Here is a 26,116-nt window from a genome sequence, read left to right on the forward strand (position 1 = left end):
AGCATCCTGTCAGGTCTGTATGGGGTTTCAGAGTGTATCAGGATCCTGCCAGGTGTGTGTGGGTTTCACAGTGTATCAGGATGCTGCCAGGTGTTTATGGGGTTTCACAGTGTATCAGGATCCTGCCAGCTGTGTATGGGGTTTCACAGTGTATCAGGATCCTGCCAGGTGTGTATGGGGTTGCACAGTGTATCAGGATCCTGCCAGGTGTGTATGGGGTTTCACAGTGTATCAGGTTCCTGCCAGGGATGTGTGGGGTTTCACTGTACATTAGGATCCTGCCAGGGGTGTATGCGGTTTCACAGTGTATCAGGATGCTGCCAGGTGTTTATGGGGTTTCACAGTGTATCAGGATACTGCCAGCTGTGTATGGGGTTTCACAGTTTATGAGGATTCTTCCAGGTGTGTATGGGGTTTCACAGTGTATCAGGATCCTGCCAGCGGTTTATGGGTATTCACAGTGTATCAGGGTTCTGCCAGGTGTGTGGGGGGATTTACAGTCTATCAGAATCCTGCCAGGTGTGTATGGGCTTTCACAGTTTAACAGGATCCTGCCAGGTGTTTATGGGGTTTCAGATTGTATTAGGATCCTGCCAGGTGTAATGTGGGTTTTCTCAGTGTATCAGGATCCTGCCAGGTGTGTATGTGGTTTCACAGTGTATCAGGATCCTGCCAGGTGTGTATGGGGTGTCCAAGTGTATCAGGATCCTGCCAGGTGTGTATGCGGTTTCACAGTGTATCAGCATCCTGTCAGGTGTGTATGGTGTTTCACAGTGTATCAGGAACCTCCCAGGTGTGTATGGGGTTTCCAAGTGTATCAGGATCCTGCCAGGTGTATGTGGGGTTTCACAGTGTTTCAGGATCCTGCCAGGTGTGTATGGGGTTTTACAGTGTATCAGGATCCTGCCAGGAGTGTATGTGGTTTCACAGTATAACAGGATACTGCCATGTGTGTATGGGGTTTCACAGTTTATCAGGATCTTGCCAGGTGTGTTTGGGGGTTCACAGTGTATCAGGATCCTGCCAGGTGTGTGTGGGTTCCACAGTGTATCAGGATGCTGCCAGGTGTTTATGGGGTTTCACAGAATATCAGGATCCTGCCAGCTGTGTCTGGGGTTTCACAGTGTATCAGGATCCTGCCAGGTGTGTATGGGGTTGCACAGTGTATCAGGATCCTGCCAGGTGTGTATGGGGTTTCACAGTGTATCAGGTTCCTGCCAGGGATGTGTGGGGTTTCACTGTACATCAGGATCCTGCCAGGTGTGTATGCGGTTTCACAGTGTATCAGGATGCTGCCAGGTGTTTATGGGGTTTCACAGTGTATCAGGATCCTGCCAGCTGTGTATGGGGTTTCACAGTTTATGAGGATCCTTCCAGGTGTGTATGCGGTTTCACAGTGTATCAGGATCCTGCCAGGGGTATATGGGTATTCACAGTGTATCAGGGTTCTGCCAGGTGTGTGGGGGGATTTACAGTCTATCAGGATCCTGCCAGGTGTGTATGGGCTTTCACAGTTTAACAGGATCCTGCCAGGTGTTTATGGGATTTCAAATTGTATTAGGATCCTGCCAGGTGTAATGTGGGTTTTCTCAGTGTATCAGGATCCTGCCAGGTGTGTATGTGGTTTCACAGTGTATCAGGATCCTGCCAGGTGTGTATGGGGTTTCCAAGTGTATCAGGATCCTGCCAGGTGTGTATGCGGTTTGACAGTGTATCAGGATGCTGCCAGGTGTGTATGGGGTTTCACTGTGTATCAGGATCCTGCCAGGTGTGTCTGGGGTTTCACAGTGTATCAGGTTCCTGCCAGGGGTGTATGGGGTTTCACAGTACATCAGGATCCTGCCAGGTGTATTTCTGGTTTCACAATGTATCAGGCCATGTCTTCTGTGTAAGGGGTATCACAGTGAATCAGGATCCTGCCAGTAATGTAAGGGGTTTCACATTAATCAATTCCTTACGTGTGTCTAAGGGGTTCCACAGTCTATCAGGATCCTGCCATTTGTGTATGGGGTTTCACAGTGTATCAGGATACTGCCAGGTGTATGTGGGGTTTCACAGTGTTTCAGGATCCTGCCAGGTGTGTATGGGGTTTTACAATGTATCAGGATCCTGCCAGGAGTGTATGTGGTTTCACAGTATAATAGGATACTGCCATGTGTGTATGGGGTTTCACAGTTTATCAGGATCTTGCCAGGTGTGTTTGGGGGTTCACAGTGTATCAGGATCCTGCCAGGTGTGTGTGGGTTTCACAGTGTATCAGGATGCTGCCAGGTGTTTATGGGGTTTCACAGTGTATCAGGATCCTGCCAGCTGTGTCTGGGGTTTCACAGTTTATCAGGATCCTGCCAGGTGTGTATGGGGTTGCACAGTGTTTCAGGATCCTGCCAGATGTGTATGGGGTTTCACAGTGTATCAGGTTCCTGCCAGGGATGTGTGGGGTTTCACTGTACATCAGGATCCTGCCAGGTGTGTATGTGGTTTCACAGTATAACAGGATACTGCCATGTGTGTATGGGGTTTCACAGTTTATCAGGATCTTGCCAGGTGTGTTTGGGGGTTCACAGTGTATCAGGATCCTGCCAGGTGTGTATGGGGTTTCACAGTTTATCAGGAACCTGCCAGGTGTTTATGCAGTTTCACGGTGTATCAGGATCCTGCCAGGTGTGTATGGGGATTCACAGTTTATCAGGGTCCTGCCAGGTGTATTTGTGGTTTGACAATGTATCAGACCATCCCTTGTGTGTATGGTGTTTCACAGTGTATCAGGATCCTGCCAGTAATGTATGTGGTTTCACAGTAAATCAATTACTGCCTTGTGTCTATGGTGTTCCACCATCTATCACGATCCTGCCAGGTGTGTATGGGAGTTCACAGTATATCCGGGTCCTGCCAGGTGTAAGTGGGGTTTCACAGTGTATCAGGATCCTGCCAGGTGTGCATGGGCTTTCACAGTTTAACAGCATCCTGTCAGGTGTGTATGGGGTTTCAGAGTGTATCAGGATCCTGCCAGGTGTGTGTGGGTTTCACAGTGTATCAGGATGCTGCCAGGTGTGCATGGGGTTTCACGATGTCTCAGGCACCTGCCAGGTGTGTATGGGATTTCACAGTTTATCAGGAACCTGCCAGGTGTGTATGGGGTTTCCAAGTGTATCAGGATCCTGCCAGGTGTGTGTGCGGTTTCACAATGTATCAGGATGCTGCCAGTTGTTTATGGGGTTTCACAGTGTAACAGGATATTGCCAGGTGTTTAAGGGGATTCGCACTGTGTCAGGATCCTGCCAGGTGTGTATGGAGTTTCACAGTATTTCAGGATCCTGCCAGGTGTGTTTGTGGTTTCACAATATATCAGGACATGCCTTGTGTGTATGGGGTTTCACATTGTATCAGGATGCTGCCAGGTGTGTATGGGATTTTACAGTGTATTAGGATCCTGCCAGGTATTTATGGGGTTTCACAGTGTATCAGGATCCTACCTGGTTTGTATTGGTTTTCAGAACTGATATGCGTGTTTTTTAATGGAAGTTAAAATGCAGCTGCAAATTTAAATAAACCTCTGAACACGATGTGCAATCGAACTTCCATCCGTGCAGTAGTTTTGGGGATTGACAAGCAATACAGCTGTTTAACCCAACCCCCTGAACGTCTGATACCGATTATCCATCAATCTTTAGACAAACGGATATGGGCACACTTTCAGAATTAAAATAAATTGTATAAAATGCCAAGTGCGTCACTTACCCTTCAGATGTTCGCCAACTTCAGTTAAACCTCGTGCGATATTTATGTTATCAAATTCATCAGCATCTGTTCAGATCAATTAGATTTCATGAAACCAGTTTTAATCAGTATTACAATCGTGTTTAAATATGAAATTAAACTCAGCGAGATTTTATCGTACCAAGTTCCTCCATTTCTTTCAATATTTTGTCCAACTTTGGTACCCCATGGCGCATATTCACAAAGGATTTCCACATCACCCTTCGGGCCCCAGAGCCTTTCTCCATCACTAAGTTTAGGAGAAGTTTGGAACTGTCCGCCCTGTTACCCTTCTCCACGAGCTCAGTCACTTTCTGCAATGAATAAAATTAAGATACTGAGCAGCGGAGTGAATGGCATACACTGAGAATGAGAAGGACATGATCTGCCACGTGATGGAATTTACTATGTTTTCATGATTCTGCTGAGATAGTTAATCAGGGGCCGGTTACTCTTCCATTCTTAATATATAAATATTCTGCAAATATCTTGTTTCTGTCATTAATTATAAATAGAAGTGATGACATTAAAGTATGAATCGTTCAGCTGGGCTGTGAAGAAACATTGTTAATCTGAAATAGTGAATGTGACTAGTTTATTATAAAGTGTATCCAACACGATATCAGGGACCTCATCTGGGAAGGAACTGGGTGCTCCTGAATGAAAGCCTTTGAAACCACACTTACTGTGGGCCCAGGATCTGAATGGCCCTTCGGTATCAAAACGGTTTCTATTAACAAGTGCGAAACCAATCATGTCGACTGAATACAGCTCTAGAAAAAGGTCTAAAGCTGAAAGACTTTCAACAGCAGAACAAAATGGAATGACAATGGAATATTTAAATAATGATTTTTAATTACGATCGTTGTTTTACGGTGTATTTTCAAGTGAGTACAAAATCAATCATTATTCTGTACTGAACATTGAAGTAACTGTAGAACACAATAATGATCACTGCTTTGTACTGCACATTAAACTAACTGTAGGACATAATGATCACTGCTCTGTATTGTAAATTGAACTAACTGTAGAAAACAATGATCACTGCTGTGTACTGTACGTTCAACTAAATGTAGCACACAATTATCACTGTACTGTACTGTAAATTCAACTAAATGTAGGGCAAAATGATCACTGCTCTGTATGGTACATCAACCTAATTGTAGATCACAGCGATCACTGCGCTGTGATGTATACTGAACTAACTGAATCATACAAAGATCAGTGATCTGTACTATACACTGAACTAACTGTAGAAAACAATGATCACAGCCCTGTACTGTACATTGAACTAACTGTAGAACACAATGATCACTGATCTGTACTGAACATTGAACTAACTGTAGAACACTATGATCACTGCTCTGTACTGAACATTGAATTAACTATGGGACACAATGATCACTGCTCTGTACTATACACTGAGCTAAATGTATAACACAATGCTCTCTGTTCTGTACAGTACTTTGAATTAACTGTAGAACACAATGATCACTGCTCTGTACTGAAAATTGAACCAACTGTAGAACACTGTGATCACTGCTCTGTACTGAACATTGAACTAACTATGGAACACTATGATCACTGCTCTGTACTGAACATTGAACTAGCTATGGGACACAATGATCACTGCTCTGTGCTGTACACTGAGCTAAATGTAGAACACAATGATCTCTGTTCTGTACTCTGCTTTGAATTAACTTTAGAACACAATGATCACTGCTCTGTACTGTAAATTGAACGAACTCTTGAACACATTCATCATTACTCTGTTATGTAAAATGATCTAACTGTAGAACAAAATGATCGCTGCTCTGTACTAAACATACAACTAACTGTAGAACACAATGATCACGGCTGTAAATTGAACGTACTCTTGAAAAACAATGATTATTACTCTGTTATGTAAAATGATCTAACTGTAGAACACAATGATCACTGCTCTATACTGAACATTGCACTAACTGCAGAACACAATGATCGCTGCTCTGTACTGAACATAGCACGGTGGCATAGTGATTAGCACTGTTGCCTCACAGCGCCAGAGACCCGGGTTCGAATGCGGCCTCGGGTGACTGTCTGTGTGGAGTTTGCACATTCTCCCCGTGTTTGCGTGGGTTTCCTCCGGGTGCTCCGGTTTCCTCCCACAGTCCAAAAATGTGCGGGTTAGGTTGATTGGCTATGATAAATTGACCCTTAGTGTTAGGGGGATTTAATAAGTGGGGTTACAGGGATAGGGTGGGATATGTGTTGGTGTAGGGGTTACGGGGATTGGGTGGGATATGTGTCGGTGCAGGCTCGACAGGCCGAAATGGCCTCTATCTGCACTGTGGGATTTCTGAATCTTTCTGAATCTGAATCTGTAGTACACGATGATCACTGCTCTGTACTGTACGTAGAACACAATGATCGCTGCTCTGTACTGATATAGAACTAACTGTAGAACACCATGATCACTGCTCTGTACTGTACATTGAACACATTGTAGAACACAATGATCACAGCTCTGTACTGATATAGAACTAACTGTAGAACACCATGATCACTGCTCTGTACTGTACATAGAACTAACTGTAGAACACAATGATCACTGCTGTGTAATGTACATAGAACTGTGGTGATTATTCCTTGATTAGTAAAAGTATTGTGATTCGTTGTTTGTTAACTGCCTTGGGATATGTGTTGTAATCTCATTGGTAGTTGATGATCACATGATGTGTTGTGGCTACCTTAAATTCAGTCCTTTTCTAGCTTTAGTTGGGACTGGATGTAGAAAGATATGCTGCCGATTTTAAAGTTAATAAAGCCTAACTTTGGAAGGCAAATCTATTCTTTATTTCAATTTATTAACTTTATGTTAGAATGGAGCGATATCTTCAACCAGAACGATTCAAGGCTGACCCCAATTCTGCTGGAGAGGATGATAAATGGAAACATTGGTATTGTACATTTAAAAACTTTTTGGGCGTGTTGGATCAAAAGGCTCTAAATAAGCTGAATATGCTGATCAACTACATTGACCCGGATGTATATAAATATATTTTGCACTGTAAAATTTATGAAGAGGCTACTTCTACATTGGAAAGATTTTTGTTAAACCAAAGAATGAGGTATTTGCACGTCATCTTCTATCTGCCCGTAGGCAGCAGGTGGGATAATCTTTGGATAATTATTTACAAGCACTTCGGTGCCTTAGTGTTGACTGCAATTATAAGGCTGTGACGGCTGAAGAATATAAGGACGAATCGGTACGGGATGCTTTTATTAATGGATTACTGTCTAGATCAATTCGTCAGCGGTTGTTAGAAAATAAGACTCTGGATCTTAAAAGTGCTTTTGAGCAAGCTTCTACATTGGATATGGCTCAGAGAAGTTCGGATTCTTATGCTCTTTCTAATCGGCCTGCGACTATGGTTTCGGCAGTTTCGGATGAAAAGGAATTATGTGGACTTAATGGGAGTGGTTTACTAGATTTTGAAACAGTTTCTACTTCGGCGGCCGTTGCCTCTAGGATTCAGAAGTGTTATTTTTGTGGGAATATCCGGCACCCTCGTCTGATGTGTCCTGCTCGGGAGGCTGTGTGTAGTAAATGCGGCAAAAGAGGTCATTATGCACGTGTGTGCAAATCATCAGGTTCAATTACCTTCCCTTCTCCTGGTGTGGGAGGGTCTTCCTCCACTACCTCTTCTGTGACTATTCAGCCTTTAGATAGGTCGTTTATTGCATCAATTTCTGCTGCATTTGCTCATGGCCGAAACAAAGCTATAGTTACGGCTCAAGTTAATGGGTTGGAAGTGAAGGCCCTTATAGATACGGGCAGTACTGAGAGTTTTATCAGTCTTCAGTTTGCGAAGGAGAAGCATTTGAAAATTTCGCCTGTTACGTATCAGGTGTGTATGGCTCAGACGACCCTTACTTCACAAATAGCTGGTTGTTGCTTTGTGAAATTGGTTCTTCTAGGTAATACGTATACTGATATATGCCTATCTGTTTTGCCTAATCTCTGTGTGGATATTTTGATTGGACATGATGTGCTTCAGTTACACGAGTCTCTTAGTCTTTCATTTGGAGGGACTAAGCCACCTTTATCTATTTGTGGATTAAACTCTTTATCTATTCCTCCATTATCACTTTTTTCCAATTTGATGTCGGATTGTAAGCCAATTGCTACCAAGTCAAGAAGATATAGTAGTCAGGATAGAGAATTTATTAATTCTGAAGTTCAACGTCTCTTATTGTAAGGAACCATTGAACCTAGTTGTTCGCCTTGGCGAGCACAGGTAGTTGTCACAACTAACGAGAGACACAAGAAACGAATGGTGATAGACTATTCCCAAACTATTAATAGGTATACTCAATTAGATGCGTACCCTTTGCCTAAGATTGATGAGCTTATCAATAAAGTATCTCAGTATAAAATTTTTAGCAATATTGACTTAAAGATTGCTTATCATCAGATTCCTATTGTTAAGAAGGATCAACCATATACGGCCTTTGAGGCTGGTGGAAAGCTGTATCAGTTTTGCCGAATACCATTTGGTGTTACTAATGGTGTTGCTTGTTTTCAACGGGCAATGGATGCTTTTATAAGTGATAACTCACTCTCTGACAGCTTTTCATACTTAGATGACATCACAGTGTGTGACAAATCAAGGGTGGAGCATGATTCTAATTTAAAAAGATTCCTTCAAGCAGCGGAAAAAGTTGGTTTAACTTTTAACAAAGAGAAATGTGTCTTCTCGACTACTGAGGTAAATCTATTGGCGTATATTATTTCGGGAAATAAGATTAAACCAGATCCAGAACGTCTGCGACCATTGATCGATTTACCTTGTCCTACTAATTCTAAGGCTTTGCAACGAGTTGTTGGACTGTTTTCTTATTATTCTAATTGGATTGCAAATTTTTCACGGAAGATCCGGCCTCTTATTCGGGTTACGACATATCCTCTATCATGGGAGGCCAGGACATGTTTTGAGAATTTAAAAAAGGATATTTTAGGAGCAGTTGTGCATTCCATTGATGAGCAGGTTCCCTTTGTGATTGAGACAGATGCTTCGGATTTTGCAATTGGGGCTACTTTGAACCAAAATGGAAGACCTGTGGCCTTTTTCTCATGTACTTTGAATAATAGTGAAAAAAGACATTCCTCAATAGAAAAAGAGGCATACGCAATAGTAGAAGCATTGCGTAAATGGAGACATTATTTATCGGGGCGACATTTCACGTTGGTAACTGACCAAAAATCTGTGTCCTTTATGTTTGATGTTAAACATTTTGGAAAGATTAAAAATGATAAAATAATGAGATGGAGGATTGAGTTGGCATGTTACCATTTTGACATAGTTTATCATCCGGGGAAGGATAATGTTGCTGCTGATGCACTGTCGAGGGATTATTATTCGGTGATTCACGGAGATACGCTTATTAATCTTCACAATGCCTTATGTCATCCTGGAGATACGAGGATGATACACTTTGTACGCAGTAAGAACTTGCCTTTATCAGTTGAAGACGTCAAGCGGATGATTTCATCATGTTCTATCTGTGCTCGGTGTAAACCGAATTTCTTTAAGCCTCAACGAGCTCATCTTATAAAGGCTACTTCTCCTTTTGAACGTTTGAGTGTTGATTTTAAGGGACCTCTTCCTTCAACTACTCAAAACCGATATATATTTACTGTTGTGGATGAGCTTTCAAGGTTCCCTTTTGCTTTTCCTTGTGCAGATGTATCAGCTGCTACAGTTATTAAATGTTTGACTCAACTTTTTGTCATCTTTGGGATGCCTGCGTATATCCATTCGGATCAGGGAAGTTCTTTTATGTCTTCCCAGTTGAAGGAATACCTTCAGAGTCGGGGAATTTCTACTCGTCGAACTACCCCGTATAATCCCCAGGGTAATGGACAGTGCGAACGATACAATGGGGTGATCTGGAAGGCAGTTATGTTGGCGTTGACATCCCGGAACCTTAAGAATATACAGTGGGAAATGGTACTGCCTGATGCCCTGCATTCCATTAGATCATTGCTTTCAACGGCTACTAATGTGACCCCCCATGAAAGGCTCTTTAACTAACCACGGAGATCTACTACGGGATATTCGGTACCTTCATGGCTTACTATGCAGGGACCTGTGTTGCTTCGACGCCATGTTAGATTGTCAAAATATGACCCCTTGTTGGAGGAGGTGGAGCTGTTGGAGGCAAATTCCCAATATGCTCATATTCGATTCCAAGATGGGAAGGAAAGTACTGTTTCAATTAAAGACTTGGCTCCTTGTGGGGGCCAGCCCTCTTCTGAGGATAATAACAATGGTCATGATTCGGATAATGTGGATGCTGTTACAGATACTACGAATATTTCCAATCCGATTGCAGATAATCATACTTCTATTAGTCAGCCTTTGATAGGTGTTTATGACCGTCCCAGTGCATCTTCTGATGGGATTTCTAATCCGGAAACCATTGAGAATCGGGATATGGATAGCCTTCCTGTTGAAGATACTTCTGTGCCTTCTGGCGTGGGAGGGCAAGAAATTTCACCAAGGTTAAGAAGGTCGACACGAACAAGTTATCCGGTCGACCAATTGAAAATGGACTTTTAAATTGATAGTAATGTTTTAAAAATTGTTGAAATATTATAGTATATTGTTTTAGTTGAGAGATACTTAATACTTATGCGTAATGTTATTATTTGTTGTTGTTCATTTAGTATTGTGTTAGGTAAATAGTTTTATTCTCGTGCATAGTTTAGTTGTAAATAATTAATTGTAAATTGTAAAAGTTATTAGGTTAGAGTATATTTTAAAGGAGGGGTGAATGCGGTGATTATTCCTTGATTAGTAAAAGTATTGTGATTCGTTGTTTGTTAACTGCCTTGGGATATGTGTTGTAATCTCATTGGTAGTTGATGATCACATGATGTGTTGTGGCTACCTTAAATTCAGTCCTTTTCTAGCTTTAGTTGGGACTGGATGTAGAAAGATATGCTGCCGATTTTAAAGTTAATAAAGCCTAACTTTGGAAGGCAAATCTATTCCTTATTTCAAGAACTAACTGTAGAACACAATGATGACTGCTCTTTACTGCACATTGCACTGACCGTAGAACACAAATATCACTGCTCTGTACTGTACATAGAACTAACTGTAGAACACAATGATCAATGTTGTGTAATGCACATAGAACTAACTGTAGAACACAATGATCACGGCTCTTTACTGCACATTGCACTGACCGTAGAACACAAATATCACTGCTCTGTACTGTACATAGAACTAACTGTAGAACACAATGATCAATGCTGTGTAATGTACATAGAACTAACTGTAGAACAAAATGATCACTGCTGTGTAATGTACATAGAACTAACTGTAGAACAAAATGATCACTGCACTTTACTGCACATTGCACTGACCGTAGAACACAAATATCACTGCTCTGTACTGTACATAGAACTAACTGTAGAACACAATCATCAATGCTGTGTAATGTACATAGAACTAACTGTAGAACACAATGATCACTGCTCTTTACTGCACATTGCACTGACCGTAGAACACAAATATCACTGCTCTGTACTGTACATAGAACTAACTGTAGAACACAATGATCAATGCTGTGTAATGTACATAGAACTAACTGTAGAACATAATGATCACTGCTCTTTACTGCGCATTGCAATGACAGTAGAACACAAATATCACTGCTCTGTACTGTACATAGAACTAACTGTAGAACACAATGATCAATGCTGTGTAATGCACATAGAACTAACTGTAGAACACAATGATCACTGCTGTGTAATGTACATAGAACTAACTGTAGAACACAATGATCACTGCTGTGTAATGTACATAGAACTAACTGTAGAACACAATGATCACTGCTCTTTACTGCACATTGCACTGACCGTAGTACACAAATATCACTGCTCTGTACTGTACATAGAACTAACTGTAGAACACAATGATCAATGCTGTGTAATGTACATAGAACTAACTGTAGAACACAATGATCACTGCTGTGTAATGTACATAGAACTAACTGTAGAACACAATGAACACTGCTCTTTACTGCACATTGCACTGACCATAGAACACAAATATCACTGCTCTGTACTGTACATAGAACTAACTGTAGAACACAATGATCAATGCTGTGTAATGTACATAGAACTAACTGTAGAACACAATGATCACTGCTCTTTACTGCACATTGCACTGACCATAGAACACAAATATCACTGCTCTGTACTGTACATAGAACTAACTGTAGAACACAATGATCACTGCACTGTACTGTACATTTAACTAACTGTAGAACACAATGATCACTGCTGTGTACTGTACATTGGACTAACGATATAATACAAGCATCACTGCTCTGTACTGTACATTGACCTAACTGCAAGAACACAATGATCAATGCTGTTTACTGTACAGTGAACTAACTGTTGAACATAATGATCACTGCTCTGTACTGTACCCTGAACAACAGTAGAACACCATGATCACTGCTCCGTACTGATCATTGAGCAACAGTAGAACACAATGATCACTGCTCCGTACTGAAAATTGAACAACAGTAGAACACAATGATCACTGCTCCGTACTGAACATTGAACAACAGTAGAACACAATGATCACTGCTCTGTACTGAACTTTCAACTAAACTTAGAACACACAGATCACTGCTCTGTACTGTACTTTGAACTAACTGAGGAACACAATGATACCTGCTCTTTACTGAACATTGGACTAACTGTAGATAACGGTGATCACTGCTCTGAGCTGAACATTGGACTAATTGTAGAACACAAGGATCACTGCTCTGTGCTGTACATTGAACTAATTGTCGAACACAATGATCACGGATCTGTTCTGTAAATTGAACGAACTCTTTAACACAATCATTATTGCTCTGTTGTATAAAATGATCTAACTGTAGAACACAATGATCTCTGCTCAGTACTGCACATTGCACTAACTGTAGAACACAATGATCACTGCTCTGTACTGAACATTGCATTAACTGTAGAAAAGAAATCACTTCTCTTTAATGTACATTGAAGTAACTGTAGAACAAAATATTCACTGCTCTGTACTGAACATTGAACTAACTGTAGTATAGAATGATCACTGCCCTGTAGTGTAAATTGAACTAACAGAGGAACACAATGATCACTGCCCTGTACTAAGCATTGAACTAACTGCAGAACGCAATGGACACTTCTCTGTAATGTCCATTGAAAGAACGGTAGAGCACAATGATCACTGCTCTGTAATGTACATTGAACTAATTGTAGGACACATTGATCACTGCTCTGTAGTGTACAATGAACTAACTGTATAGCACAATCATCACTGCTCTCATAGAATCATAGAGTCAATGAGTTTTACAGCACAGAACGAGGCAATTCGGCCCATCGTGTCCGCGACCGGCCATTAAGCCCTGTCTATTCTAATCCCATTTTCCAGTATTTGGTCCATAGCCTTGTATGCTATGACGTTTCAAGTGCTCATCTAAATGCTTCTGGAACGCTATGAGGATTCCTGCCTCTACCACCCTTTTAGGCAGTGAGTTCCAGATTCCAACAAGCCTCTGGTGCAAACGTTTTTTCTCAAATCTCTTCTAAGCCTCCTGGCCCTTACTTTGAAACTATGCCCCCTGGTTATTGACCACTCTAATAAGGGGAAAAGTTCCATTCCATCTGCCCTATCTATGCCCCTGATCATTAGGTACACCTCAAACCCTTCCCCCCTCAGCCTTCTCTGCTCTAAGAAACACAACCCCAGCCTGTCCAGTCTCTCTTCATAGCTGAAGCACTCCAGCCCAGGGAACATCCTGCTGAATCTCTGATGCATCCTCTCCAATGCAGTCACCTGCTTCCTATAGTGCTGCGAACACAACTTCACAGAGTATTCCAGCTGTGGCCTAACTAGCGTTTTGTACAGCTCCATGATAACCTCCTTGCTCTTCTATGCTATGCCTCGGTTAATGAAGGCTAGTATCCCATATGCTTTTTCAACCGCCTTATCTGATTGTCCTGCTGCCTTCAGGGACCTATGTACATGCACACCAAGATATCTCTGATCTTCTGTACCTCCTAGAGTTCTACGATTCATTGTGTATTCCCATGCCTTGTTAGTACTCCCAGAATGCATCACCTCACACGTTTCAGGGTTAAATTCCATTTGCTACTGTTCTGCCCATCTGACCAACCCGTCTATATCCCTCCTCGCTATTTACCACTCCACCAATTTTCGTGTCATCTGCAAACTTACTGGTCATACGTCTTACATTCATATCTAAATCATTAATATACACTACAAACAGCAAAGGACCCAGCACCGATCCCTGTGGTACACCACTGGACACAGGCTTCCAGTCACAAAAACAACCTTCGACCATCACACTCTGCCTCCTGCCACTAATTTGGGATCCAACGTGCCAACTTGCCTTTGACCTCATGGGCTCTTACCTTCTTGACCAGTCTCCCATGTGAGACTTTGTCAAAAGCCTTACTGAATTCCATGTAGACTACATCAACTGCACTACCCTCATCCACACACCTAGTAACCCACTCGAAAAATGCCATCAAATTGGTTAGACATGATCAACCCCTAACAAAGCCATGCTGACTATCCTTGATTAATCTATGCCTCTCCAAGTGGAGATGAATTCTGTCCCTCAGAATTTTTTCAAAAAATTTCCCTACCACTGATGTTAGGCTCACTGGCCTGTAATTCCCTGGTTCATCTCTATTACCCTTCTTGAATAATGACACTATGTTGTCTGTCCTCCTGACCTCTGGCACCTCCCCAGTGGCCAGAGAGGTTCTGAAAATTTATGTCAGAGCCCCTGCACTCTCCTCCCTTAACTCACACAGCAGCCTGAGATAAATATCATCTGGGCTTGGGGATTTTTCCAATTGTAAGCTTGCTAAAACCGCTAGTACATCCTCCATTTCAATACTAATTTGTTCAAGTATATCACAATCCCCCTGCCTGGTTTCTATGCCTAAAGCGTCCTTCTCCATAGTGAACACAGATGCAAAATATTCATTTAAAACCTCACCTACATCTTCCGGCTCTATACACAGATTAGCACTTTGGTCCCAAATGGGCCCTACTCTTTCCCTGGTTATCCTTTTGCAATTAATGTACTTATAAAACACTTTGGGATTTTCCCTTATTTTGTCCGCCACTGTTTTTTCATGACCCCTCTTTGCTCTCCTAATTTATTTTTTATATAACGCCCCTGCACTTTCAGTACTCCTCTAGGGCTTCCACTGCTTTTAGTACTTTGTATCTGCCAAACGCCATCCTTTTTTCCTATTTCATTCTTGTATATCCCTTGACATCCAGGGTTCCCTGGGTGTGTTAGACCCACCCATGTCATTTGCGGGAACATGCTCTGTTCTGTACATTGAACTAAATATGGAAAACAATGATCAATGTTCCATACTGAAAATTGAACTAACTGTAGAACACAATGATCACGGCTCTGTACTGTGCATTGAACAAACTGTGAACACAATGATCACTGCTCTGAACTGAACATAAACTAACTGAACAACACAATGTTCCCTGCTCTGTACTGTACATTGAACAAAAAGTGGAACACAATGATCACTGCTCTGTACTGTACATTGAACTAACTGTGGAACACAATGATCACTGCTCTGTATTGTAAATTGAACAAACTGTGGAACACAATGATAACTGCTCTGTACTTAACAGTTAACTAACTGTCGAACACAATGATCATTGCTTTGTTCTGAACAGTGAACTAACAGTAGAGCACCATGATCAATGCACCATACTGAACATTGAACAACAGTAGAACACAATGATCACTGCTCTGTACTGAACTTTCAACTAAATGTAGAACACAATGTTCACTGCTCTGAAATGTACATTGAACAAAAAGTGGAACAAAATGATCACTGCTGTGTTCTGTACATTGAACTAACTGGAACACAATGATCACTTCACTTTACTGCAATTTGAACAAACTGTGGAACACAATTATCACTGCTCTCTACTGTACATTGAACTAACTGTGGAACACAATGATCACTGCTCTGTACTTAACAGTTAACTAACTGTCGAACTCAATGATCATTGCTTTGTGCTGAACAGTGAACTAACAGTAGAACACAATTATCACTGCTCTGAACAGATCATTGAACAAACTGTAGAACACAATGATCACTGTTCTGTATTGTACATTTAGCGAAATGAGGAAAGCAATGATCACTGCTCTGTATTGAACATTGAACTAATTTTAGAACAGAATTATCACAGCTCTGCACTGTACATTGAACAAACTGCAGAAAATAATGATCACTGCTCTATACTGTACATTGAACTAACTGTAGAACGCAATGATCACTGCTCTGTACTGAACATTGGACTAACTTTAGAACGTAGTGTTCACTGCTATGTGCTGAACATTGGACTATCTTTGGACACAATGATCACTGCTCTGTACTGTACATTGAACAAGCTGGGGAACACAATGATCACAGCTCTGTACTGAACAGTTAACTAACTGTTGAACACAATGATCACTGCTCTGTACTGAACATTGAAATAACTGTAGGACACAAATTTCACTGCTCTGTATTGTACATTGAACAAGCTGAGGAACGCTATGATCAATGCTCTGTATTAAACATTGATCTAACTGTAGAACAAAATGACCACTGCCGTGTGCTGAACAATGGAATAAATGTAGAACACAAAGATCAGTGGGCTAAGCTGAACATTGGATTAATTCTAGACCAAAATGATCACTGTTCTGTACTGAACATTGAACTAACTGTAGATCAAAATGATCAATGCTCTGTACTGAACCTTGAACTAACTGTAGATCAAAATGATCACTGCACTGTACTGAATTTTAACTAACTGTAGACCACATTGGTCACTGCTCTCTACTGTCCATTCAACTCACTGTAGAAAACAGTGATCACTGCTCTGTACTGAACATTGAAATAACTGTAGAACACAAGGATCATTTGTCTGTACTGAACATTCAACTAATTGTAGAACACAATAACCACTGCTCTCTACTGAAAATCCAAATTACTGCAGAACAGGATGATCACAGCTCTGTACTGTACATTGGACTAACTGTGGTACACAATGATCCCTGATCTTTACTGTACAGTGAACTAACTGCAGAAAATATAGATCACTGCTCTGTACTGAACATTGGACAAATGTTAGAAGGTAGTGATCACTGCGCTTTGTTGAACATTGGACTAACTGTAAACATAACGATCACTGCTCTGTACTGGACATTGAACTAACTGTAGAACACAATGATCACTGCTCTGTACTGAACGTTGAACTAACTGTAGAACACAATGATCGCTGCTCTGTACTGAATATTTGACTAACTGCAGAAAGAAATGATCACTGTTCTGTACTGAACATTGAACTAACTGTAGAACACATTGATCACAGCTCTGTACTGAACATGGGATTAACTGATGAACACAATGATCACTGCTCTCTACTGAACATTGAACTAACTGTAGAAAACAATGATCACTGCAGTGTACCGAATATTGAACTAACTGTAGAACACAATGATCATGCAGTGTGCCGAATATTGAACTAATTGTAGAACACAATGATCACTGCTCTGTACTGGATATTGAACTAACTGTAGAAAACAATGATCACTGCTCTGTACTGAATATTGAAATAATTGTAGAACACAATGATCACTGCTCTGTACTGACTATTGAAATAATTGTAGAACACAATGATCACTGCTCTGTACCGAATATTGAAATAATTGTAGAACACAATGATCACTGCAGTTTACTGAACATTGAATTAACTGATGAACACAATGATCACTGCTCTCTACTGAACATTGAACTAACTGTAGAAAACAATGATCACTGCAGTGTACCGAATATTGAACTAACTGTAGAACACAATGATCATGCAGTGTGCCGAATATTGAACTAATTGTAGAACACAATGATCACTGCTCTGTACTGGATATTGAACTAACTGTAGAACACAATGATCACTGCTCTGTACTGAATATTGAAATAATTGTAGAACACAATGATCACTGCTCTGTACCGAATATTGAAATAATTGTAGAACACAATGATCACTGCAGTTTACTGAACATTGAATTAATTGTAGAACACAATGATCACTGCTGTGTACTGAATATTGAACTAATTGTAGAACACAATGATCACTGCTGTGTACCGAATATTGAACTAACTGTAGAACACAAGGATCACTGCTCTGTACCGAATATTGAACTAACTGTAGAACACAATGATCATGCAGTGTGCCGAATATTGAACTAATTGTAGAACACAATGATCACTGCTCTGTACTGGATATTGAACAAACTGTAGAAAACAATGATCAGTGCTCTGTACCGAATATTGAACTAATTGTAGAACACAAGGATCACTGCTCTGTACCGAATATTGAACAAACTGTAGAACACAATGATCACTGCTCTGTACCGAATATTGAAATAATTGTAGAACACAATGATCACTGCAGTTTACTGAACATTGAATTAATTGTAGAACACAAAGATCACTGCTGTGTACTGAATATTGAACTAATTGTAGAACACAAGGATCAGTGCTCTGTACCGAATATTGAACTAATTGTAGAACACAAGGATCACTGCTCTGTACCGAATATTGACCTAACTGTAGAACACAATGATCACTGCTCTGTACCGAATATTGAAATAATTGTAGAACACAATGATCACTGCAATTTACTGAACATTGAATTAATTGTAGAACACAATGATCACTGCTGTGTACTGAATATTGAACTAATTGTAGAACACAATGATCACTGCTGTGTACCGAATATTGAACTAACTGTAGAACACAAGGATCACTGCTCTGTACCGAATATTGAACTAACTGTAGAACACAATGATCACTGAAGTGTACCGAATATTGAACTAATTGTAGAACACAATGATCACTGCTCTGCACTGAACATTGAACGAATTGTAGAACACAATGATCACTGCTGTGTACCGAATATTGAACTAACTGTAGAACACAATGGTGACTGCTCTGTACTGAACATTGAACTCATTGTAGAACACAATGATCACTGCTCTGTACTGAACATTGAACTAATTGTAGAACACAATGATCACTGCTGTGTACCGAATATTGAACTAACTGTAGAACACAAGGATCACTGCTCTGTACCGAATATTGAACTAACTGTAGAACACAATGATCACTGAAGTGCACCGAATATTGAACTAATTGTAGAACACAATGATCACTGCTCTGTACTGAACATTGAACTAATTGTAGAACACAGTCGTCACTGCTCTGTACTGAAAATTGAAGTAACTGTAGAACACAAGGATCACTGCTCTGTACCGAACATTGAGCTAACTGTAGAACACAATGATCACTGCAGTGTACTGAATGTTGAACTAACTGTAGAACACAATGATCACTGCTCTGTACTGAGCATGGGATTATATGTTGAGCACAATGATCACTGCTCTGTACTGAATATTGAACTAACTGTAGAACACAATGATCACTGCTCTGTACTGAATATTGAACTAACTGTAGAACACAATGATCACAGCTCTGTACTGAGCATGGGATTATATGTTGAGCACAATGATCACTGCTCTGTACTGAACATTGAAGTAACTGTAGAACACAATGATCACTGCTCTGCACTGAACATTGAACTAACTGTAGGGCACAATGTTCACTGCTCTGTACTGAACACTGAAGTAACTGTACAACACAATGATCACTACACTGTACTGAACAGTGAACGAACTGTAGAACACAATGATCACTGCTCTCTACTGTACATTGAACTAACTGTAGAACACAAGGATCACTGCTTGTACTGAGCATTGGACTAACTGTAGAACACAATGGTCGTTGCTCTGTACTGTACATTGAAACAACTGTGGAACATAATGATCACTGTTCTGTACTGAAAATTCAACTAACTGTAGAACACAATGATGACTGCTCTCTACAGAACATCCATCTAACTGTAGAACAGAATGAACACTGCTCTGTACTGAACTTTGTTTTAACTGTAGAACACAATGATCACAGCTCTGTACTGAATATTTGACTAACTGTAGAACACAATGATCACTGCTCTTTACTGTACTGTACATTGAGGGCTTTGTGTCTTAATACGAGGAGTCCTAGTGCGAACAAACACTGAGTGCGAGTCATCAAAGCATGCTGTGAGTTTGGGTAAGTGTGAGAGTTCTTTAATTGTTATTTCTCTTTAAATCATTCTTGATAAGATTACTTAAGCAGTTTAAGTAAAGGGGAAAAGTTAAATATTTGGGTTTCTTTTGGTTTAAGAAGAGTAAAACAAGGTTACACTGCAGTAGGAGTAAATTGGCACAGCAGGCAGTGGAAAGCAGTTTTCTAACCACTCAGCAGGGGTGACTTATTTGGCTGTAAACAAACAAACAGTATAAAAAGACCAGTCCTAGTGCGAGTCATCAAAGAGTGCTGTGAGTTTGGGTAAGTGTGAGTTAGGGTAAGTGGGGTGTTAGGTGCTCTTTTCAAACTTTAACTCTGTGGGTTGTAGTTAATAAGGCCTTTCTGGTGCAGAGTGACTGTTGGTAAACCATTTAACTGGTGTAACTAGAGGGATTGATTTAATTTAAATCCAATTAATTAAAGGGGATACTAGCATCTAAAATCGGGCAGAGGGTGTCCATAACTAACAATAAAAATGTAATTAATTACATAGAATGGAGCAGGTGATGTGTTACTGTTGCGAGATGTGGGAGCCGGTGAACCCCATTGAGGCTCACGGTGATTACATCTGTGACCAGTGTCTGCTGCTACAGGAACTCCAGCTCCGTGTTGATGAGCTGGAGTCTGAGCTTCAAACACTGTGACACATCACGGACGGGGAGAAGTACCTGGACTCTGTGAATCAGGAGGTGGTCACACCTATGAAGTTAATTAATTCAGATGTAGCCCATGGTTAGGGACAGGACGGTGTGACTACGAGTGAGGCAGGTACAGGGACCCAGGAGGTAGAGCTGGAGGAGCCGCAGCCCTTGCTCTTGTCCAACAGGTTCGAGGTTCTTACTCGCTGTGGGGACAGGAGCAGGGACTGCAGGGAGGATGAGCAACCTGGCCACAGCACCGTGGAACGGGGGGCCATTCAAGAGGGTGGAATAAATAGAAATGTTGTAGTTGTAGGGGATAGTATTATTAGGGGGATAGATAGAGTTCTCTGCAGCCGAGAGCGAGAGTCCCGAAGGCTGTGTTGCCTACCCGGTGCCAGGGTTAAGGACATCTCCTCTGGGCTGGAAAGAGACTTGCAGTGGGAGGGGTTGGATCCAGTTGTCGTGGTCCATGTTGGTACATACGACGTAGATGGGACTAGGAAGCCGCTTCTGTTAAAGGATTATGAGCAGATAGGGGTCAAATTAAAAAACAGAATCGCAAGGGTAATAATCTCTGGATTATTACCTGAGCCACGAGCGAATTTGGCTGGGACAAATAAAATTACAGAGTTAAATACGTGGCTCAAAGACTGGTGTGGGAGAAATGGGTTTTGCTTCCTGGGACACTGGCACCATTACTGGGGCAGGAGGGAGCTGTTCCATTGGGATTGGCTTCACTTGGCCAGTGCTGGGTCTAGAGTCCTGGCGGATCATATATCTAGGGCTGTGGAGAGATCTTTAAACTAACTACTGGGGGGAGGTTCCTAGGGAGCAAATAATAAAAATGACAACAGAGAAGCTCATAGACTTAGGTAGCAGTGGGGAAATTAAAAACCAGAGCGTGTCAGGAAGGGGCAGAAGGTATGCAGTAAAAGATAAAGTAATAATAAGGGCAAAAGCAGGAACTAAGTGTCACAAAACATATTTGAAAATTCTCTATCTGAATGCACCTAGCATTCGTAACAAAATAGACGAGTTAATGGCACAAATAACTACATATGGGTATGATCTTGTGGCCATTACAGAAACATGACTGCAGGGTGACAATGCCTGGGAATTAAACATAACAGGTTATTTAACGATCAGGAAGGACAGGCAGGAAGGAAGGGGAGGTGGGCTGGCTATGTTAATAAAGGAAGGAATCACTGTAATACAGAGAAATGATACTGGGTCAAAAGATCAGGATAATGAAACAGTTTGGTTGGAGGTAAGGAATAATAAGGGGAAAAAAAAACTAGTGGGCGTATTCTATAGGCCTCTGAACAGTTGCAACACTGTTGGACGGAGTATCAATCAGGAAATAGTTGAGGCTTGTAATAAGGGAACATCTATAATTATGGGGGATTTTAACTCATATTAATTGGACAAATCAAATTGGGCAGGGCTGCCTTGAGGATGAATTCATTGAGTGTATTAGGGATGGGTTTCTTGAGCAGTATGTAACTGAACCGACCAGGGGGTAAGCAACTTTAGATCTGGTCCTGTGTAACGAGACAGGATTAATTAAAAATGTCCTAGAAAAGGATTCCCTTGGAATGAGTGACCATAACATGGTTGAATTCCATATTCAATTAGAGGGTGAGAAGTTTGGACCTCAAACAAGGGTGCTAAGCTTGAATTACAGAGACTACGAAGGTATGAGAGCAGAATTGAGTAGAGTGGATTGGGAAAATAGATTAAAGGGTAAGAAGATACATGATCAGCGGTGTACATTTAAGGAGTTATTTTACAACTTCCAAAAAATATATATTCCACTGAGAAGACAAGGGTGTAAAAGAAAATACAGCCATCCGTGGCTAAGTAAAGAAATTAAGGATAGTATTAGACTAAAAACAAGGGCATATAAGGTGGCCAAATCTAGTGGGAGGATAGAGGATTGGGGAAACTTTAAAAGACAGCAAAAAATAACATAAAGTTTGATTAAGAAAGGGAAGATAGATTACGAAAGTAAATTAGCATAAAATATAAAAACAGCTAGTAAGAGTTTTTATAGTTATATAAAAAGAAAAAGGGTGGCTAAAGTAAATGTTGGTCCTTTATAGGATGAGACCGGGAAATTAATGGTGGGAAATATGGAGATGACAAAAACACTGAATGAATATTTTGTATCAGTCTTTACATTAGAGGACACTAAGAATATCCCAACACTGGACAAAAAGGGGGCTACAGGGGGGGAGGAGCTAAACACGATCAAAATCACTAAGGAAGTGGTACTCGGTAAAATAATGGGACTCAAGGCGGATAAATCACCTGGACCTGATGGCTGACATCCTAGTCTCTTGAGGGAAGTAGCGGTAGGGATTGTGGATGCATTAGTAATAATTTTCCAAAACTACCTGGACTCAGCAAAGGTCCCGACAGACTGGAAAACTGCTAATGTAACACCCTTATTTAAAAAGGGTAGTAGACAGAATGCTGTAAACTATAGACCGTTTAGCATAATGTCTGTGGTAGGTAAAATTTTGGAGTCGATTATTAAGGAGACATTAACAGGACATTTGGATAATCATAATTTAATAGGACAAAGTCAGCATGGTTTTATGGAGGGGAAGTCATGGTTGACATATTTGCTGGAGTTCTTTGAGGCAGTACCATATAGGGTGGATAAAGGCGAACCAGTGGACGTAGTGTATTTAGACTTCCAAAAGGCATTTGACAAGGTGCCACACAAAAGATTATTGCTTAAGTTAAAAAATCACGGGATTGGGGGTAATATTCTGGCATGGATAGAGGATTGGCTATCTAACAGAAGGCAGAGAGTTGGGATAAATGGTTCATTATCAGACTGGGAATCAGTAACTAGTGGTGTTCCGCAGGGTTCAGTGCTGGGTCCCCAACTCTTTACAATCTATATTAACGATTTGGAGGAGGGGACCGAGTGTAACATATCAAAGTTTGCAGATGATACTAAGATGGGAGGGAAAGTAGTGAGTGAGGAGGACATAAAAAACCTGCAAGGGGACATAGACAGGCTAAGTAAGTGGGCAGAGATTTGGCAGATGGAATACAATACTGGAAAGTGTGAGGTTATGCACTTTGGCAAGAAAAATCGTAGAGCAAGTTATTATCTTAATGGCAAGAAACTGGAAAGTACTGAAGTACAAATGGATCTGGGGGTCCTTGTGCACGAAACTCGAAAGGTTAGTATGCAGGTGCAGCAAGTCATTAAGAAGGCCAATGGAATATTGGCTTTCATTGCTAGGGGGATAGAATATAAAAATAGGGAGGTATTGCTTCAGTTGTACAAGGTATTGGTGAAACCGCACCTGGAATGCTGCATACAGTTTTGGTGTCCATACTTAAGAAAATACATACGTGCTCTCGAGTCAATACAAAGGAGGTTCTCTGTTAATCCCGGGGATGAGGGGATGGACATATGAGGAGAGGGTGAGTATATTGGGAATCTACTCATTGGAGTTCAGAAGAATGAGAGGCGATCTTATTGAAACATATAAGATTGTGAAGGGGTTGGATTGGGTGGATGCGGGGAGGATGTTTCCGATGATGGGTGAAACTAGAACTAGGGGTCATAGTCTTAGAATAAGGGGCTGCTCTTTCAAAACTGAGATGAGGAGGAACTACTTCACTCAGAGGCTTGTAGATCCATGGAATATGCTGCCCCAAAAAGCTGTAGAAGCTACATCATTACATAAATTTAAAACAGAAGCAGACATTTTCCTAGAAGTAAAGGGAATTAAGGGTTACGGGGAGCGGGCAGGAATTTGGACATGATTCTAGGTTCGGATCGGACATGGCCCTGTCGGTAGCGGAGCGGGCCCAAGGGCAGTGTAGCCTGACACTGCTCCTATTTCGTTTGTCTAATTCTGTTAGATTCAGCAGATGGTTCTGTGATATTAGATTGGCGGTTAGGATCAGATCAGCCATGACCTTATTGAATTGCGGAGCAGGCTCGAGGGGCCGATTGGCCTACTCCTGCTCCTATTTCTTATGTTCTTATGTTCTTATTCTTAATAAGGTGGATGAATTAGATGTGCAAATAGTTGTTAACGGATATGATATAATTGGGATTTCGGAGACATGGCTCCAGGGTGACCAAGACTGGGAATTGAACATCCAGGCGCATTCAATATTCAGGAAGGACAGGAAAAAACGAAAAGCAGGTGGGGTATCATTGCTGGTTAAAGACGAGATTAACACAATTATAAGGAAGGGTATAAGCTCTGATGATGTGGAATCTGTATGAGTAGAGCTGCAAAATGCCAAGCGCCAGATTACGTTAGTGGGAGTGGTATAAAGACCCAAACACAAATGCTGAGGTTGGGGATGGCATTAAATGGGAAATTAGAGACGCGTGCAGTAAGGGCACAGCAGTTATCACGGGTCACATTAATCTACATATAGATTGGGTAATCAAATTAGTAACAATACGGTGGAGGAGGAATTCCATAAGTGTATACGGGATAGTTTCCTGGACTAATATGTCGAGGAACCAACTCGGGATCAGGCCATCTTAGACAGGATATTATGTAATGAGAAATGATTAATTAGCAATCTTGTTGTCAGAGGCCCCTTATGGAGGAGCGATCATAATATGATAGAATTCTTCATTAAAATGGAGAGTGAAGTACCTGACTCAGAGACAAGTCTTCTGAATTTACATCAAGAAAACTACGAGGTTATGAGTCACGAGTTGGCTAGGATGGATTGGGGGATATTACTTAAAGGTTTGACAGTGGATAGACAATGCCAAACCTTTAAATATCGCATGGATTAACTGCAGAATTTGTTCATCCCTCTTTGGCACAATAATAAAACAAAAAAGTGACTCAACCATGGCTAACAAGGGAAATTAGGTATAGAATAGGATCCAAGGAGAGGACATATCATTTGGCCAGAAAACTCAGCAAACCTGAGGAATGGGAGCAAATTAGGATTGAGCAAAGGTGGACAAAAGGATTAGTTAAGAGTGGGAAAATAGATTATGAGAGTAAGCTTGCAGGGAACATAAAAACTGACTGTAAAATCTTCTCTAGATATGGGAACAGAAAAAGATTGGTGAAGTCAAAGGTTGGTCGCTTGCAGGCAGAATCAGGGGAACTTATGTTGGGGAACAAAGAAATGGCAGGCCAATTAAATACATACTTTGTTTCTGTCTTCAAAAGGAGGACACAAATAAATTCCCAGAGATGTCCGGGAACATGGTGCCTAATGAGATGGAAGAATTGAATGAAATCAGTATCACAGAAATCCCACAATGCAGATAAAGGCCATTTCGGCCCATCGAGCCTACACCAACACATATCCAACCCGATCCCCGTAACCACTACATATCCAACCCTATCCCCGTAAACCCACGTACTTAATCCCCCTAACACTAAGGGTCAATTTTTAATAGCCAATCAAC

The 26,116-nt window shown here is 41.1% G+C and overlaps 1 protein-coding gene across 1 annotated transcript in view; it reads right to left on the reverse strand.

Annotated features, from left to right (window-relative positions):
* The window catches only part of LOC147087117 (NACHT, LRR and PYD domains-containing protein 3-like), a 65,864-nt gene that overhangs the window by 19,553 nt on the left and 20,195 nt on the right, over window positions 1-26,116 (reverse strand). The window contains exons 4-5 of the mRNA XM_085978051.1: window positions 3,899-4,070; window positions 3,739-3,804 (exon numbers count right to left, since the gene is read on the reverse strand). Of these exons, the coding sequence (XP_085834177.1) occupies window positions 3,739-3,804; window positions 3,899-4,070 (238 nt within the window). The remainder of the gene's footprint in view (window positions 1-3,738; window positions 3,805-3,898; window positions 4,071-26,116) is intronic.

This window comes from Somniosus microcephalus, unplaced genomic scaffold (assembly GCF_052327205.1).
Source record: "Somniosus microcephalus isolate GS21.2 unplaced genomic scaffold, FLI_Smic_1.0 unresolved_chr6, whole genome shotgun sequence".
NCBI classification, from domain to species: domain Eukaryota; kingdom Metazoa; phylum Chordata; class Chondrichthyes; order Squaliformes; family Somniosidae; genus Somniosus; species Somniosus microcephalus.